We start from the raw sequence: 17,332 nt of genomic DNA, 5'->3' as shown, positions 1-17,332 counted from the left end.
GAAAAATAACGAAAAATGTCATCCTAAAAATAAGTGGGCGCAAATAGACGTCATAAAATATTTCATAGTTCATGCATCATTATTTCCACTTTTTTCCTCATTTAAATTATTAATTATTTCCAATTCTTTTCAGGAAATTTCGAGTAGATATAACGACGAAAAAACTTTGAGTGAACATCTTAAATTACCCATACAACGAATTAACGATTATCAACTTTTATTAAAGGTTTGTATTCAATTCTTTATTTTTATTATTATTATTTAAACATATATTTGATATCTATTACAACAAATATTCCAAAAATTCCACTAAAGTGATAAGAAACTGATTTCTCATTTTCTCATTTTGTACTTAATTTGAAATGCTTTCGAGTATTGGGCTTTTTTTGATATTTGAATTTTTGCCATACAACATTTTTCAAAATTGAGTTCTTTAATTTTAGTATTTGTTCCAGAAAATTTCGAATTTAAATTCAAATTTCTTATTATAATAAAAATAAATATATGAATCAGAATTTAATGTTCAATTCATATTTTTTAATTTTGGAATTTTGTTTTTCTTCTTTGAATAAATATTTCAAATCACTTTAGTGGAAGCAAAACAAATCAATAATATAGCCGTATAATATAACAAACATACTTGGTACAATATTCAAATATTCATACACTTAAGTACAAATACTTTTAATTTAATATTTTTATAAACAATCCAAACCTCCACCACTCCAAAGAAACAAATCCCTAAACTCATTCCTTCTCCCAATAAAACGAGCACAATTTTGTGGATTGAAAAGATTTTAAGATTTGAATACTAAATAAAACAAACACACACAATGTAGTTGAAATGCTTAAAGCTTAATGAAACACTTTAAATCTATAAGTTTTTGTTTTTTGAAATCCAATTTTTTAACCAAAACTACACTGAAAGAATACTTTACAATTTCAACAAACACACACCAAAACTTCCCCTATGACAAAAGCTTACACCTCCAATAAACACTATTTATGTTCATCTTCTTTAGTAAGAGGATTCACATCAAATACTTCATCATTCATTCATCCATCCATCCATCCATTTGATGGCTTCTACTCTTTCTCTTCTCAAACTTTATTAAACTCCATTTCACAAAAAATAAAAAAAAACACAAGAAACGAAAATACCTAAAAACAAAAACGAAAAACGAAAAAAACCGTCAAAGAAAACTTTGTTTTATTTCACAGGATTTGCTTAAATTCTCACTGAGCTTAAAAGAAAACATTAAAGATATCCAAAAGGCTTTAGAGTTAATGCTTAGTGTTCCTAGCCGAGCCTACGACAATACATTCTTGAATAGCATTGAGGGTTACCGGGGTAATATTAGTAAAATTGGACGGCTCCTTTTGCGCGAATGGTGGACTGTGCTCGATAAGGAGGGCAAGGCGCACGAACGTTATTTGTTCCTATTTAAGTCACGCGTGCTCATCTGTAAGGTACGCAAGATCAGTGAGACACGTTCCATATTTGTGTTGCAAGAGATTATAAAAATACCGGACTGTGTAGTGGAAGCGGATAGAGAAAATAGTCTAATCAAGTTCACGGCCAAACCCAACGCTAAGGATGCTCAGCATTTGCCCTTGTGCCTAAAGCCTCACGGTGATCATAAGGATTTACTTGAGAAGTGGTATACGGAAATTTGTACTCATATAGATAAAGAAGTTACGCTGCAGGAGCATAAGGCCGACGATTTGCGCATAGATTCTACACAAATCCTACAGGAAACCACCTTAAATTTGCCCCAAAAGGCAGAGGCCTATAATCCGGATAGTAATATTAAGGCCTCGGATGTTGCCAAAGATTATTTCCTAACGAAAGAGGAAAAGGAACGTTACCAGGCAGAATACCAGGAGTTGTTGCGATTGGAACAAGAGTCCATACAGCGTTACAATAAAACGAAATTGGAAAGTTATCAGACGGTGCAAAAATCGTCAGTGTCTAGCAAAGAAACAAGCCAGCATTCGGAAATACAACAAAGAACTGAAACCATATCGAAAGTATCTCAAAGAAGCGACGGTGTCGAACAGCAGATATCGACACAAACACAATCGATTGAACAGCAGGAAAGAGTTGTTGTGAAAAATGATAATATTGTAGAAGAGCAGAGATCGACAAATGTAAGCTGCTCTCAAGAATCCAAAACTGAAGTTGCAAATAAGGCAACAGCTGAAGTTCCAGTCAATCAAAGTGTAACACAAAAAACTGTTAAAATACAAGAACCAAAAGAGGAGCCAATCCCGAAACCTGCACCTGAACCTAAAAGAGAATCTCCTAAACCGGCCAGAGAATCACCCAAGCAGACTAAAGAGCCTTCAGGAGAATCTCCTAAACCTAAGAAAGACTCTCCTAAACCTCAAGACGTGCCCAAACAGACAGAGGAACCTTCTAAATCGAATAGAGACTCTCCCAAACTTAGACGAGAGTCACCTAAACCAACCAAAGAAACTGCCAAACCCACACCTGAGGAACCAAAGGTGGTAGTGCAGCAAACAGCTGCTATTAAGCAGGAGCTGAGACAAGAACATATAGCTGAGATATCGTCTTCTATAGAAGAACACCGAGAAGAAATTACAAAAACTGCTGCTACCATAACTACAGAGACTGAGATCTTACCACCCTCTTGCCCAGTTGAGGAAATCGACGAAAATCTTGGTAAGAATGTCATGCCTATTACGCCATTAAAAGCCTCCCATGCTTTCACGCCTGAACCTGAACCTTTGCCAGTTCCCCAAATCACAGTTACACAAGATATTGTACCCAGAATACACAAACCCATACAGCTTAAAGACATTGTTGGCTATCAGGAGTCGATCAGACAAGCGGCTGGCGGTGATGGAAATCCCAGTGGATCTGGTGGCCAGCAAAATGTCTTTAACATCTCTGATAGCGCTTCGCTTAGCCAGTGGAATGAACGTCTCTACACCATACAAATGGGTGGTGGTGGTGGTGATGGTGGCTTCGGGGATGGTTCAGAGCCACCCCAGCCTCCAATGCCTCCACATTCTGTACGCATGCCCGGCTTTTTTCAGCCACTACCGCGCATTTCATACGAAACATCTATTGAAATTCTGATAGTTAAAGCACCTCCTCCCTCACCTCCCCCACCCATTACGCTGATACCACGCGTTGTGGTGCTCAACGATGCTCTGGAGTTGAAATCGAAAAACTTCCTTGAGGGTATTTACGAAACGGACAGCTTCGATACATCATTGCGTACGGCCAAAAAGAAGATCCGAAAGATTAAGTCGACGGTCTTGAAATCTAAAGATTCCACCAAGTACGCCGTGGATACCGTGCAAAAAGCGCAGTCGCGAGATTTTTTGCACATTTTCACGCCTCCCATTAAGCAAAAGAGACCCATCTATGAAATTGTTGAAGAACCCTCCCGAAGTGATGTCGAAGACGACTACTCTGAATCTATGTATGGCGATCTGCACTCGGAAGTGAGAGAACATAGTGTTGCACGCACCGAGGATCATTTGTCGGTGACATCTAGGAGACGTTACGGTACTATGACTGATAATTTCAAAATGTTTCAAAACCGTGTTGGGTGTGTCTTTTTCATGTTCTCCACTTGTGTATATTCGTAATGCTGCCAACAAGAAATGTATGCTATTTGAAAAGTTTTGATTTTTTAGAGCTTCAGCATAGATTTCTTGCAGTGTCCCTAGATCTTGTGAAATGCAGTATCCCCCTATTCATCCATGTCTTGTCTTGTGTTCATTTCATGTAGTTAGTTTTTAAAACTGTGCTTTCTTATACATACTATTTATTTCTACTCAAAATTTATTTGTAGTTTCGATGTCTAGCAGATCTAAATATTCTAAATTCAAAATTATTGTTTCTTACTTTGGAAAGCAAACTCTTTCTCGTACACCTGTATGTTTGTTTCGAAATTTTGTGTGAAAATATTTACATAAATACATAATATGTACTTGTTTGTAATTAATACAACTTTTATTTATTCAAAAAACGAATCTAACCATAAGCTTTTCTTCTTATTCTTTCCCCCTTCTCGAAAATCCTCCACATATAAATATTTTCTGGCACATTCTAAATCTTGTCACCATCATAATTATCATGCACGCTGATAAAAAATATATAAAAAATACTCTATCATGGCATGTTTGAAAATTACTTCACATAAATTTGCCTTTTGCTGACGCTGAATTGCTGAAATTGCGAAAATAAAATAAAAAAAAAATATATAAAAATGCTTGGCTGCCTTTGGGAAATCTGTAGACAGTAGAGCACGTGATTTCTCGAGAGGCACCTCGTATGATAGTCTTGCTGAAGTAGATGCACTTAAACCACCAAGAAATGTTTTAGTTGGCAGCACTAGTACACTACTACGGTCACACAGTCGCTTAGAAGATCGTCCCTATTCCCGTCAATCAATAGCATCCGTTAGAACTCTTGGAGCACGCTCTACCACATCCCAAATGGAGGGCCGTGCGCATAAATCGATAGATAAACCTATCGTTATGAAAATGCTAAGATGTGCGCAGGTTCAACGTAAGTGGTTTGCAAACTAAATAAATATTTATCTATCTATCAAAATAAAAAAGAATTCATGTGAAAAGAACTTAATATTTAGCTTTAAATATTTATGTACATATATATTTATATCTGTGTCCAAATCTATGGAATTTCTTTGCTCCCATATTAATAGTTATTGTCTGACACACATTTTTTAGCTGGTGAACCCGCCCACTTCGAAATACAATATAAAGAAAAACCCGGTTTGGTAATTTGGTTAAAAGACAACAAGCCCTTGGATGACGCATTAGCTGATCGCATCATCCAAACTGAAGCCGCGATGAATTCTTATCGCTTGGATATTAAAAATTGCAGTGAACGCGATACAGGCGCTTATACTGCAAAAGCAACCACTGGTGCTGAGGTCACCACTTGTACCGCTCAATTGGTAGTTGGTCAATGTAAGTATTCGATTTATGTCTGGTTCTGAGTAGAAGCAAAGTGTAGTCCCGTTTAATGTGGTCTTGATTATTGCAGTAGCTAATAAAAAATATACATCTTTTTAATTTAATTCCATTTACAGCTGCTGAACATGATGAAAGCAAAACCAATGTGGCTCCCATATTCTTGGTTAGCCTTAAGGATGCTGAAATGTTGGAGAATACCATGTTCCGTTTCTTAATCAAAATCATGGGTGATCCTAAGCCCAAAGTAGAATTGTAAGTATTGATGTGGAGTGGATAAACAATTTACTGAAATACTATTTTATTTTAGCTTTAAGGATAATCAGGAAATTTTGGACTCTGACATTAGACGTCATATTGTACGTGAAAAAGATTACTTGGGTTACTATGAGTTGGTAATCAATGAGGTAACTAAAGATGATGCCGGCATTTATCAGTGCAAGGCCTCCAATAAGTTTGGTGATGCCTTCTGTGAGGCTACCGTCACTACAGCGGAAGATAAAAATCCCTTCGGTTCTTTAGCTGGTCAAATTTTGCCTCCCGGTGAGAAGGCTGTATTCCAGTGGAAACGTAACGGAGCACCTTTCGATCCCGAAGAACGCTTCAAGGTATTGTTCGGTGATGATGAGGATTCACTGGCTTTGGTCTTCCAGCATGTGAAGCCTGAAGATGCTGGCATTTACACATGTGTAGCACAAACTACCACCGGCAACATCTCCTGCAGTGCCGAACTATCCGTGCAGGGTGCCATTCAAACCCTGAACAGGGAGCCGGAAAAGCCAACCTTGGTTATTGAACACCGCGAGGCCAATACCCATGTTGGTGGTACAGCAATTTTGGAATTGCAATGCAAAGGTTTCCCCAAACCAGCTGTGCAGGTCAAACACGAAGGTGAAATTATCCAGGTTGATGAGAGACACAAATTCTTGTATGAAGATGATGAAACAATGTCTTTGTTGATCAAAAATGCCACCACCGAAGATGCTGGCATTTACACAATTCATGCCATGAATGAATTGGGTGAAGACACGTCCGAAATTAGTTTGGTAGTAAAAGCTCCACCTAAAATCAAAAAAGTTAAAGACATCACTTGCCATGTAAGTGAAACTGTCAAGATTGAGGTCGAGGTTGAAGGCTACCCCAAACCAATTTTGAATTTGACCAATAACGGCAAAGACATTACTTGTGAGAAGAACATCAAAATCTCAGAAGTATCGATCGGCAAGAGTACGGAAAAAGTTGTCATTGAAATTGTTGACATTAAGCTCTCGCAATCTGGAAATTTCTCTCTGAGGGCCACAAACGATCTGAGTCAGACCTCGGAGTACTGGAATTGCACGGTACACTCAAAACCAGTGTTTGTCAAGCAACTCGAGGAGGAGTATGTGCACGGTGAAAAGGAAACGGTCATAATGACCTGCCGCATTGATGCATTCCCCGAAGCCAAGCTTGTCTGGTATCAAGAGGGCAAAGAGATCAATATGCAGAATCACAAATACTCGGTATCCTGTGATGGAAATGCTTACACTTTAAAGATTACCGGTGTAACCAGAGTTGATGCTGGCGAGTATTCAGTTAAGGCTGATAACGAACATGGTTCCGCCACCAGCAAAACTAATTTGCTGATCAAATGTACCCCCGAAGTGAACTCCAGTTTGAAGAATATTACCGTTACCGAGGGTGATACCAATGTCATGCTCAACATTGGCATTGATGCCTATCCCAAACCCAGCGTTAAATGGTACATTGATGGCATTGAAATCGATGAGAAACGTAATGAGTTCAGACGTCAAGAGGAAGGCCATGATTACAAATTGATCATGAAGGAGGTTAGCGTAGCCATGCAGGGCACATACAGCGCTGTAATTATGAATGATTATGGAAAAATACAAAATGAATGTATTGTTACCGTACAATGTAAGTATGCTAGTTAGTATAAGGGTTGTGATAGGGAAAGATCTTGGAACATACAGAAGGTTTGTTAGCCAATTCTAATAAGCATGTAAAAAGAGCTTCGCACTTCTACCTACATATTTTTGTCAATATTATTCTAAAGTCACTTTTACACACAGCAAGTTTACTTGAAGCAAGTCTCTTCACAGCAAGTCTGTGTTCAATTTTTTATGTCAAAACCTAATAGACGCCATACTGAAAATGAGAAAACAAAAGAGAATTGAAGAGACTGGCCAGTACAAGCAAGTATGTACCCCTCTTCTTTCTTCTTGCCTCTCTCTCCTATAAACTCAGACTTCCGGCAAGTAAACTTGTCCTGTGTAAAAGCAGACAAAGTTCACCAAAAAATATAATTTTTCTTTAAACTTGATAAATTAAATGCAAAACAAATCTTAAAAAATAGCTTGGAAATGTGTCTTAATTTTAATTGGATCTGTAGAGCTAGACTACCTTATTATTTTTTATTACTTTGCAAATAACTAATTTCAACTTATTTTAAATAGGCAAACCTAAAATCAAGAAACAATTGAAGGACACTGAATTGGAAGAGGGCAAAACATTGACCCTGGAAACTGACATCTATGCGGAACCCGAAGCTACCGTTAAATGGTTCAAAAATGGTCAGGAGTGTTCTGCCGATGCTCGCTTGAAAATCAATCATGACTCTAAACGTTATGAGGAATACAGCATGACTTTGAATTTATGCAAGCCTGAAGACAGCGGCACCTATGAAGTAAGAGCTAAAAATTTGGTGGGAGAAAGTGTCTCCAAATGTCAAGTTAATATTCTGAGTAAGTAAAATTAAAGTTGAATCTCGAAAAGGCAAAGTTTTTTTAATTGCTGTTGTAATTGTAGCTAAACCTGAAATTGATCATGTGGATATCTTTGAGAAACACAGTTTCGAATCTGTTCCATTGAAATTTGAGGTCATTGCTCATGGCATACCAAAGCCCGAAGCTATTTGGTATAAGGATGGCAAAGAAATTAAGCCTGATGATAATACCGCCATAATTGTGGATGGTGTAAGTTTATCAGTCCTTAAATGGCAAAGAATCGCTAATGAATTGTATGTTTCATTGTCTTGTTTAGCAAAAATATCGTTTGGAAAAGAAATATTTGAAATTGGAGGATGCTGGTACCTACAAGGTGGTTATCAAGAACAAGGTTGGTGAAAAGACCCACCAAGGTGTATTGACATTGTCGGGTAAGTTTATAACTATGGAAGTGTGTGAAAGTTATAACTCTATTTAATGTTGCTCTAAAGGTATTGCTGAGTATCGCAAACCAATCGTAAAGAAGGGTCTCGCCGACATCAGTACTTACAAGGGCAAGCCTTTGTCATTGCCGATTGTCTTTACCGCTGATCCAGAGCCCAAAATCGTTTGGCTTAAGGATGGCAAGCCCATTCAAAGCAACGATCATGTCAAGTTGAGCGTGGTCAAGAAGGATTTGGAACATGGTTTAGTGGAATATGCCTGCACTTTGAATATCGATAAAAGTAAGTGAAAAACTGGCAGTTTTCATTTTGTGAGTTCAACTATTTAACAGTTCATTTTCTCTTTTAGCTGAACATGCTGATAATGGCCGTTATGAGTTACAAATTGAAAATAAATTTGGCCAAGCAAATATTAGCTGCTTTGCTGATGTTTTATCCAAACCTGAAATCATTGGTCTCAAGGATCAAGGTTGTATGCCTGGCCAAACTGTATGCTTCGATGTGGTGGTGCAAGCCAATCCCAAACCAAAGGTTACCTGGAGTCGTGGCAATGAAAACTTGTGCAATAACGAAAACTGTGAGGTTATTGCCGACGTTGAGGCTGATAAATATAGATTGGTATTCCAAACTGTAGCCGCTGCTGATGCTGGCACTTACACTTTGACTGCTGTCAACAATGAAGGCACTACTACCCAGGACTTTAAACTCAATGTCCATGGTATGTCTGACTAAGAACGTAAATAAGAATTCGAAATTATCTGTCTATTATTTTCAGTTGAGAAACCCACATTCATTACACCGCCCGAAGATCAAGTTATACATGATTATCATGCCGCTTTAACCAAGGTTGTGGTACATGGTGTTCCCTTGCCCAAAGTTGAATGGCTTAAAGATGGCAAACCCATTGATATCAATGCCACTGATAAGCTTACCGAAGAGAAAATATATCGTGTGGCCCACAATGTTATTTCCAACGATCAAATTGCCAGTGAACTAGAAGTTGTTCACTTCCGTTTGAATGATATTGCCAAGGTAAGACTGGATTAAGCTTAAATGTTTTCCAAGACCGTAGTCTAATTAAATATGCTTTCTGTTGTTCCTATTTAGTATGCAGCGGTAGGTGTTAATGATATCGGTAAGACTGAAGCTCCCTTCAAACTCACCATGTTGGAGTTGGCTCCCATATTTGTCAAGAACTTGGAACCCACTCAAGAGGTTACTGAAGGCAAGCCACTTACTCTACAATGTGTAGTGGATGCCAGTCCTTTGCCCGTTGTACAATGGTTCAAGGATAACGAAGAAGTTAAACCAAGCGAACAGTGAGTTATTTAAAATACAAGAGTTTTTGATATATTTTCTAATTTAAACATTTTAATTAGCATTAAAATCACTACTACACCTCAGGGTCTTCTTAAATTGGAGATCGAAGAGTGTGAACCCAATGATTCCGGAGCCTATAAATTGGCTGTCACCAACGAACACGGCAAGAAAGTGGCTTTGTGTGCAGTTGCTGTTAATCGTAAGTATTTCTACACAATTTCTCACATTCAATTTTAACGCGTATTTTCTTGTGGCAGCCGAACCTTTGGAACCAACATTTGTTAAACCCATCGGTGATAAGAAGATTACTGTCGGTGAACCTTTGAAGTTGGAGGCTGTTGTAAACGGTTTCCCCGCTCCCGAAATCAAGTGGTTCAAGGATGAAGTTCTGCTGAGACCCAGTGAAGCCATCAACTTTATAAACAGTCCCAATGGCCAGATTGGTATTGCGTAAGTTTCTATTTTTTTGGTTGTTACTTTACAATTGTTTCAATTATTATTGTTACATTTTACCTCTGCAGTATTGATTGCTGTACTCCCCATGATGCTGGTATCTACAAGTGTGTCATCAGCAATCCCGGTGGTGAAGTCAAGGGTGTGGCCAAAATTCAAGTGGTACCCAAAGAAACGAAGCCAGAATTTGTGGCTGAATTGCAAGATGCCAAGAGCATTGAAGGTTTCCCTGTTAAAATGGACGTCAAGGTTGTGGCCAATCCTATGCCTGATGTTAAATGGTTCCACAACGGTCAAGAACTCTTGCCTCAAAATAAACACTGTACTTTGATACAAAATCCCGATAATACCTACAGCATGATCATCGAAAAGCCAACTCCCGCCGACTCTGGTCTATACGAAGTTATTGCCACCAATGACAAGGGCTCTGCTGCTTCCAAAGCAAAATTGTATGTAGCCCCAGTAACCGATGAAAATGCTGCCGAAGAGGCACCCAGTTTTGTGTCATCATTGCGTGATGTTAGCGCGGATGAGGGTCAACAACTGGTGTTATCAGCTCCGTTCGTTGGTAATCCCATGCCCGAGACCATTTGGAGCAAGGATGGTGTACCAATTACACCCGATGAACGTACTCTGATGACTTGTGATGGCAAACATGTGGGTTTGATTATCAACCCAGCCGAAACTGCCGATTCTGGTGTCTACACTTGTCTGCTGGCCAATCCCTTGGGCGAAGATACTTCCAAGTGTAATGCCAACGTTAGCAAAATCTACAAGAAACCCAATTTCACCCAGAAGATTACCGATCAACAACAGGTTTATGGTGGAGATGCCAAGATTTCTGTATCTGTTTCTGGCGTACCTTATCCCGATCTACAGTGGTATTTCAATGACAAACCCATTGAGGATGGCGATAAGTACTACATGAAGAATGATGGTGATCATCACACTTTAACAGTTCGCGACTGTGGAGATCGTGATAAGGGCACCTACAAGTGCATTGCCACCAACAGGGAGGGCAAGGACATTACCCAAGGCCGTTTGGATATTGTTAACGAAATGTAAGTAAACATCATGAATTCAATGAGTTCAATCATTTAAAGCCCATTATTTCGTATAGCAAAAAACATGTTCGCTCTGAGCCACCAGTATTCCTCAAGAAAATTGGTGATTGCGATATTTATTTGGGAATGGCGGCCAAATTTACAGCCATGGCTACTGGTTATCCAAAACCCGAAGTTGAATGGTTCAAGAATGGACAGAAAATCTTCCCAACAGATAAGATTCATATGGAAACGGAAGCTAATGGTTTAATGCGTCTGTCCATTAAGGATGCCGATGAAAATGATGTGGGTCGTTACACCTGTCGCATATTCAATCCTCATGGCGATGAACAATGCGAAGCTGAATTGTTGTTCGATAGTAAGTTTGTGGGATGTTATTATGTGGGACAATTTTCACACATGTTTAAATTTTTCAGCATTCGACAGTCCTTCTCAGGTTCCTTTGGGTGATCAATATAGTGATTTCAAGAAATACAAGCATACCGGTGCTCCAAACCCACTATCCGAAGCTCCTTACATTTTAAAGATGACCGATCGCAATTTGCATTTGGGATGGAAGCCTTCAGTACCTTCAATGCCCCGCTATCCAATTACCTATCAAGTTGAAATGATGGATCTTCCCGATGGAGAATGGCGTACTATTCGTACTGGTATTCGTAACTGTTCCTGCAACGTCAAGGACTTGGAACCTTTCAGAGATTACAGATTTAGAGTGCGTGTAGACAATAAGTTTGGTGTTAGTGATCCCAGCCCTTATATTCAAACCCACAGGTAAGAACAAATGAGAACTTTAAAGTATGAACTTTAATATATTTTGTATTGATTTTATTGCCAGATCCAAATTGGTGCCTGATCCACCAAGGACATACACATACTTGGCTCCAGGTGTCGATTTCAGGCCTGAAACTTCACCCTACTTCCCTAAGGACTTTGATATTGAATGTCCTCCTCACGATGGTATGGCTCAAGCTCCTCAGTAAGTCTAAATTTGCAAACAAATTCCATTTACATCTAGCTATAATATATTTTCCCACATTCAGATTCTTGCGTCGCGAAAAAGACGTTACTTATGGTGTAAAGGGCCACAATACCGAATTGATGTGGTTCGTATATGGTTATCCTAAACCCAAGATGACCTATTACTTTGATGATATGCTAATTGAACCTGGCGGCAGATTTGACTTCAGTTACACTCGTAACGGTCAAGCCACTTTGTTTGTCAACAAGTAAGATTTTCTTTCTTTATTATAATTAATGGGCCAATTTAATTCATTCATTATTAATTGTACTTTGTCGCTGTAGAATGTTGGATCGTGATGTAGGTTGGTATGAGGCTGTGGCCAGCAATGAGCATGGTGAAGCCAGACAACGTGTACGTTTGGAAATTGCTGAATACCCCCGCTTTACTAAACGCCCAGATGAAACCTTTATCATGGCCCGTAAAAATGGTCGTATTGAGGCTCATGTTGTAGGTGTACCAGTACCAGAGATTCGTTGGTATAAGGACTGGCTACCATTGGCTGATGCCACTCGCATTAAGATTCGTCACATTGAACCCCATGTTTACATTTTGTCGCTCAGCGATACCATCATTAAGGATGCCGGTCTCTATTCGATTAGTGCCCGCAATGTGGCCGGATCGGTTAGTTCTTCGGTCATGGTCCATATCGAGGATAATGAGGATCAATATATATACAAGACCTATGGCAGACACCCATATGTGCGTACCAAGCAATTCCGCTATGAAGACAAATATGATTTCGGTGATGAATTGGGTCGTGGAACTCAGGGCATTACTTATCATGCTGTGGAACGTGCTACCGGCGACAGTTATGCTGGCAAGATCATGTATGGCAAGCCAGAGATCAGGCCATTCATGCTCAATGAAATGGAAATGATGAACATCATGAACCATAGAAATCTGATACGTCTACATGATGCCTACGAAACTGATCGCAATGTCACCTTGATTTTGGAGTTGGCAGCTGGTGGTGAATTGGTCAGGGATAATTTGTTGAAGAGAGATTACTTTAGGGAACGTGATATTGCCTGCTATGTAAGACAAGTTTTGTGGGGTTTGGAGCATATGCACGATGCTGGCTTAGGCCATATGGGTTTGACAGTAAGTTTCTTAGGACTTTCTACTAATATACAAAGCAAATATTTAGCATTTTAAATTTAAAAATTTTTTCAGATCAAAGATCTTTTGATTTCTGTTGTGGGTGGTGATTTCTTGAAAATCTCCGATTTCGGTTTAACTCGTCGCATCCATACTCATACATTGACTACTCTTGACTACGGCATGCCCGAATATGTCTCACCCGAAGTGGTGAACAAAGAGGGTGTTGGTTTTGCTCACGATATGTGGAGCGTTGGTGTCATCACTTATGTTTTACTTTCCGGTCACAATCCATTCCGTGGTGCTAATGATCGCGAAACTTTGCAAAGAATTAAGGAAGGTCATTGGGACTTTAGCGATTCCATTTGGACCCATATCACCGATGAAGGTCGCGATTTCATCAAACGCCTCTTGGTTTACAGCCCCGAAGAACGTATGGATGTAAAGACAGCCTTGAGACATCCTTGGTTCTTTATGTTGGATAGACGCGTGTCTGACGATGAATATCGCATCAGTACTGATCATTTGAGAAACTATTACAACGACTATAGAGATTGGTATGCCAATGCCTCGTGCAAGCACTACTTCAGACGTAGACGTTTGAGTGGTTGTTGGACACATCCCTCAAAGATGGTTTATCCTCCAGGCTTGGTTTATACTCCCGAGTCAACACCGGAGCCCCTACCCGAACCCAGAATTCGCACCAAGCGTGTTGAAACCTATTCGAAATATTTACATCCTGAATATGAATTAGGCATTATACAATCCGAGAGCCAGTAAGTATTTGGAAACTTTTTTCATTTGCTCAGGTAACTGAATTTGTCTCTCTTTTATTTAGTTACCAATATGGCCCTGATACATACTTGTTGCAATTGCGTGACGTAAACTTCCCCGTACGTTTGCGTGAATACATGAAGGTAGCCCACAGAAGATCGCCTTCATTTGCCATGAACGAAAGCTTGGATTGGTCTTTGCCCATTATTCGTGAACGTCGTCGTTTCACCGACATTATGGATGAAGAAATCGATGATGAACGTACTCGCAGCCGTATCAGCATGTACACTGCTCAGGACTCTTGCACCATTCGCAGATTACGTACCGAATTGGGCCCTCGCTTGGATGAATACACCGAGGCCGAAGCAATGATTGAATGCAGACGTGAGGGTTATCCTCCCTTCTTCAGAGAAAAGCCTCAAGCATTAGCCATTACTGAAGGTCAACCCGCCCACATTCATTGCTTCGCCGTTGGTGACCCCAAACCCGCTATTCAGTGGTTCAAGAATGATATGGTTCTAAATGAGAGCAATCGTATTAAATTCCACACCGATGAAGATGGACGTTCCATTTTACGTTTAGAGCCTGCCATGCAATTCGATGTCGGTGTCTACAAGGCTGTGGCCCGTAACAAGGTTGGCCAAACTGTAGCCAGATGTCGTGTAGTGATCGCTACTTTGCCCGATGCTCCTGACTCTCCCGAAATTTCGGCTGCCAGTAGCAGTGAAATCTTGTTGCGTTGGAAACAACCTCGTGATGATGGTCACACTTCAGTGTTGTGTTATAGCTTGGAATACAAACGCTTAAATGGTGATGCATGGATTAACATTGCCGACAACATTGATCACGAATTCTACTTGGTTCACGATCTACAACCAAATACCCAATACCAATTTAGATTGGCTTCTAGAAATCGCATTGGCTGGAGTGAAATGGGCATTCCTATTACTGGTGCCACCAGCGGCATGGATGCTGCCAAAATTCATATTACCAAAGCCATGAAACATTTGCAACAATTGACCGAAAATGGTCATGTTGTTTTGCCCGAAGAAGAACGCGTTCACACCGATTACCACTGTGAACGCGAACCTCCCAACTGGGTTACCGATCATTCGGTCAACGAGAAATATAGTTTCATTTCGGAAATTGCTCGTGGTGAATTCAGCACCATTGTTAAGGGCATTCAAAAATCATCCGATGCCGTTGTAGTGGCCAAGATCTTCGAAGTCAGCGAGGAGAACGAGGAGGATATTGTTGCTGAATTTGATAACTTCAAGACATTAAGACACGAACGTATTCCTGCTTTGTTTGCCGCCTACAAACCTCTTAATGTTCCAATTGCCATCTTTATCATGGAGAAACTGCAAGGTGCCGATGTTTTGACCTATTTCAGCAGTCGCCATCAATACACCGAACAAATGGTCGCCACAGTTGTTGTACAACTCTTGGATGCTTTGCAATACTTGCACTGGCGTGGTTTCTGTCACTTGAACATTCAACCCGACAACGTTGTGATGGCCTCCGTCCGTTCTATACAAATCAAATTGATTGATTTCGGTTGCACCAAGAAGGTCAACAAATTGGGTGTACAAGTTAGACCATGTGGCATGTTAGATTTCCAAGCTCCAGAAATGGTAATGGAGGAACCGGTATTCCCACAATCGGATATTTGGTCAGTAGGTGTTTTAACCTATTTGTTGTTGTCGGGCACAAGCCCATTCCGCGGTGCCGACGAATACGAAACCAAGCAGAATATTACCTATGTACGTTACAGATTTGAAAATCTCTTCAGTGAAGTAACACCCGAAGCCACAAGATTTATAATGTTCTTGTTCAAACGTCATCCACAGTAAGTTAATTATTATCCTCTGTTTCCTTTAAACAAAAATTCATTTTAATTTTATTTGCTTTCAATAGAAAACGTCCATACACCGATGACTGTCAAGAGCACAGATGGCTTATGGCTTCCGATTATATGGTCAAGAAACGTGAAAGAGCTCACTTCTTAGGCAATCGTCTCAAGGTAGGTTTAACACATTTTTAACATTTAACCCTTGTGGATATTAATAAAAATTGTCTGTTTCTCTGTTTCAGGAATTCTCCGATGACTATCACAATCAAAAGTCTTCCAAAGCAGCTCCTAAAATAAACTTTGAAGGTGGTCCCACCCCCTCTCAGCTCTTAAGATCCAACAGCATACAAGAGGAATTATTTACCACCTATTAAAAAATGCATTATTTATTTAGATTCAACAACACCATTTTCATCATCTTCTAAAAACAAGGAAGCATCTCAAGAAACTCTCATTGTAAACTTAATAACGAACAAATGATATTTATTTAAAACTCATACTACGAAACGACTTATTTGCTAAAAAAAAATTTTACAAATTGTATAGAAAATCAACAAAAAAATTAAAATATTTAAAAAAAAAAATTGGTTGCAAATTTATTATTTTTTTTTTTAATATTTATAGAAAATTCAACATTAATTTATATAAAAAACACAAAGTTGTATATTTATTTAATAAATATAAAATTAAAGAAAAAAAACCGAAATAATTAATTTTCTTGTGTAGAATTTATCGGTAAAAATTTTCCATCGCTGATATAAAAGTGAAAAATTGAGTTTGACTTTTTTTAAAATACATATGTACATTATTACACCTCGATGTTATTAGCTTGCCTTTAGTCTTTTTTTATTAAAAAAAATCAGATATCTCCATTTAAGGTCATACAGAGTCGCATTATACATTAAATACTTCACATTTTGGTTTTACATTACCTTTGTCTATATATTATAAAGTTTTTTTTCAAGATTTTCTACAAGTTTATTAATTGCGCTATACTTCCTGGAAATATTGTGTATATAATATAATATCCGAGATATCGGAAAAAATATTTGCAAATTTTAAGCCACGCCAATTCGAAAATAGTCTCGCCGATATAATTTATATTTGTGGAAAGGGTATAAATAAGTTTGTCATGTATATATGTATATTCGGAATCGTTATAGTCGATTTAGCCATGTCCGCCTGTCAGTCTGTATGTTGAAATCAACTTTCCGTAGCCCCCAAATAACTTACATACAGATTCATACATCAATATATCCGCTATAGACCCGGTTCGGTTGCTATTTAAAATTGAGAAAATCGGTCCACAAATGATATAAGGAAAACACCTTGACAACTCGATTTTTTGCCTATTTCTGATCTATATCTGGATTACTAAGTCATTAATATAGACAATATGGATGATTAATGATAAATATTTCAAAGTCCTTTGTAACGATGTATATAGCGCCATAGTAAGTCGGACCTACAATGGGTCAAAATTGGGAAAAATATTTTCTAACCCGATTTTTTTTTTGTCACCAAAAAATTTTCTTGTCACAAAATTCACTTATAAATTAAAAAAAAAAAAAAAAAAATATTAAAAAATTTTATTTTTCAATTTT

At 38.7% G+C, this 17,332-nt stretch overlaps 1 protein-coding gene across 7 annotated transcripts in view; it reads left to right on the top strand.

Moving 5' to 3' along the window:
* Obsc (Obscurin) overlaps positions 1-16,428 on the top strand; it is a 40,731-nt gene extending 24,303 nt beyond the window's left edge. For 4 of the 7 annotated variants that reach the window (XM_065512440.1, XM_065512439.1, XM_065512442.1 and 1 more), the window contains 25 exons: positions 134-226; positions 1,222-2,686; positions 4,277-4,549; positions 4,732-4,974; positions 5,097-5,232; positions 5,288-6,894; positions 7,434-7,721; positions 7,786-7,952; positions 8,020-8,134; positions 8,195-8,428; positions 8,496-8,864; positions 8,922-9,178; positions 9,254-9,465; positions 9,526-9,665; positions 9,724-9,916; positions 9,988-10,980; positions 11,040-11,341; positions 11,400-11,754; positions 11,819-11,959; positions 12,024-12,209; positions 12,286-13,105; positions 13,178-13,878; positions 13,941-15,725; positions 15,794-15,899; positions 15,971-16,428. In XM_065512440.1, the coding sequence (XP_065368512.1) occupies positions 134-226; positions 1,222-2,686; positions 4,277-4,549; positions 4,732-4,974; positions 5,097-5,232; positions 5,288-6,894; positions 7,434-7,721; positions 7,786-7,952; positions 8,020-8,134; positions 8,195-8,428; positions 8,496-8,864; positions 8,922-9,178; positions 9,254-9,465; positions 9,526-9,665; positions 9,724-9,916; positions 9,988-10,980; positions 11,040-11,341; positions 11,400-11,754; positions 11,819-11,959; positions 12,024-12,209; positions 12,286-13,105; positions 13,178-13,878; positions 13,941-15,725; positions 15,794-15,899; positions 15,971-16,102 (11,313 nt within the window). In that variant the 3' untranslated portion in view covers positions 16,103-16,428. The remainder of the gene's footprint in view (positions 1-133; positions 227-1,221; positions 2,687-4,276; positions 4,550-4,731; positions 4,975-5,096; positions 5,233-5,287; positions 6,895-7,433; positions 7,722-7,785; positions 7,953-8,019; positions 8,135-8,194; positions 8,429-8,495; positions 8,865-8,921; positions 9,179-9,253; positions 9,466-9,525; positions 9,666-9,723; positions 9,917-9,987; positions 10,981-11,039; positions 11,342-11,399; positions 11,755-11,818; positions 11,960-12,023; positions 12,210-12,285; positions 13,106-13,177; positions 13,879-13,940; positions 15,726-15,793; positions 15,900-15,970) is intronic. The other 3 variants (XM_065512443.1, XM_065512444.1, XM_065512446.1) reach the window with 3 other exon arrangements.
* Positions 16,429-17,332: the final 904 nt, after the last annotated feature.

Source organism: Calliphora vicina, chromosome 5 (assembly GCF_958450345.1).
Source record: "Calliphora vicina chromosome 5, idCalVici1.1, whole genome shotgun sequence".
Classification (NCBI taxonomy): Eukaryota; Metazoa; Arthropoda; class Insecta; order Diptera; family Calliphoridae; genus Calliphora; species Calliphora vicina.
This window is presented reverse-complemented; position numbering and strand designations above follow the sequence as displayed.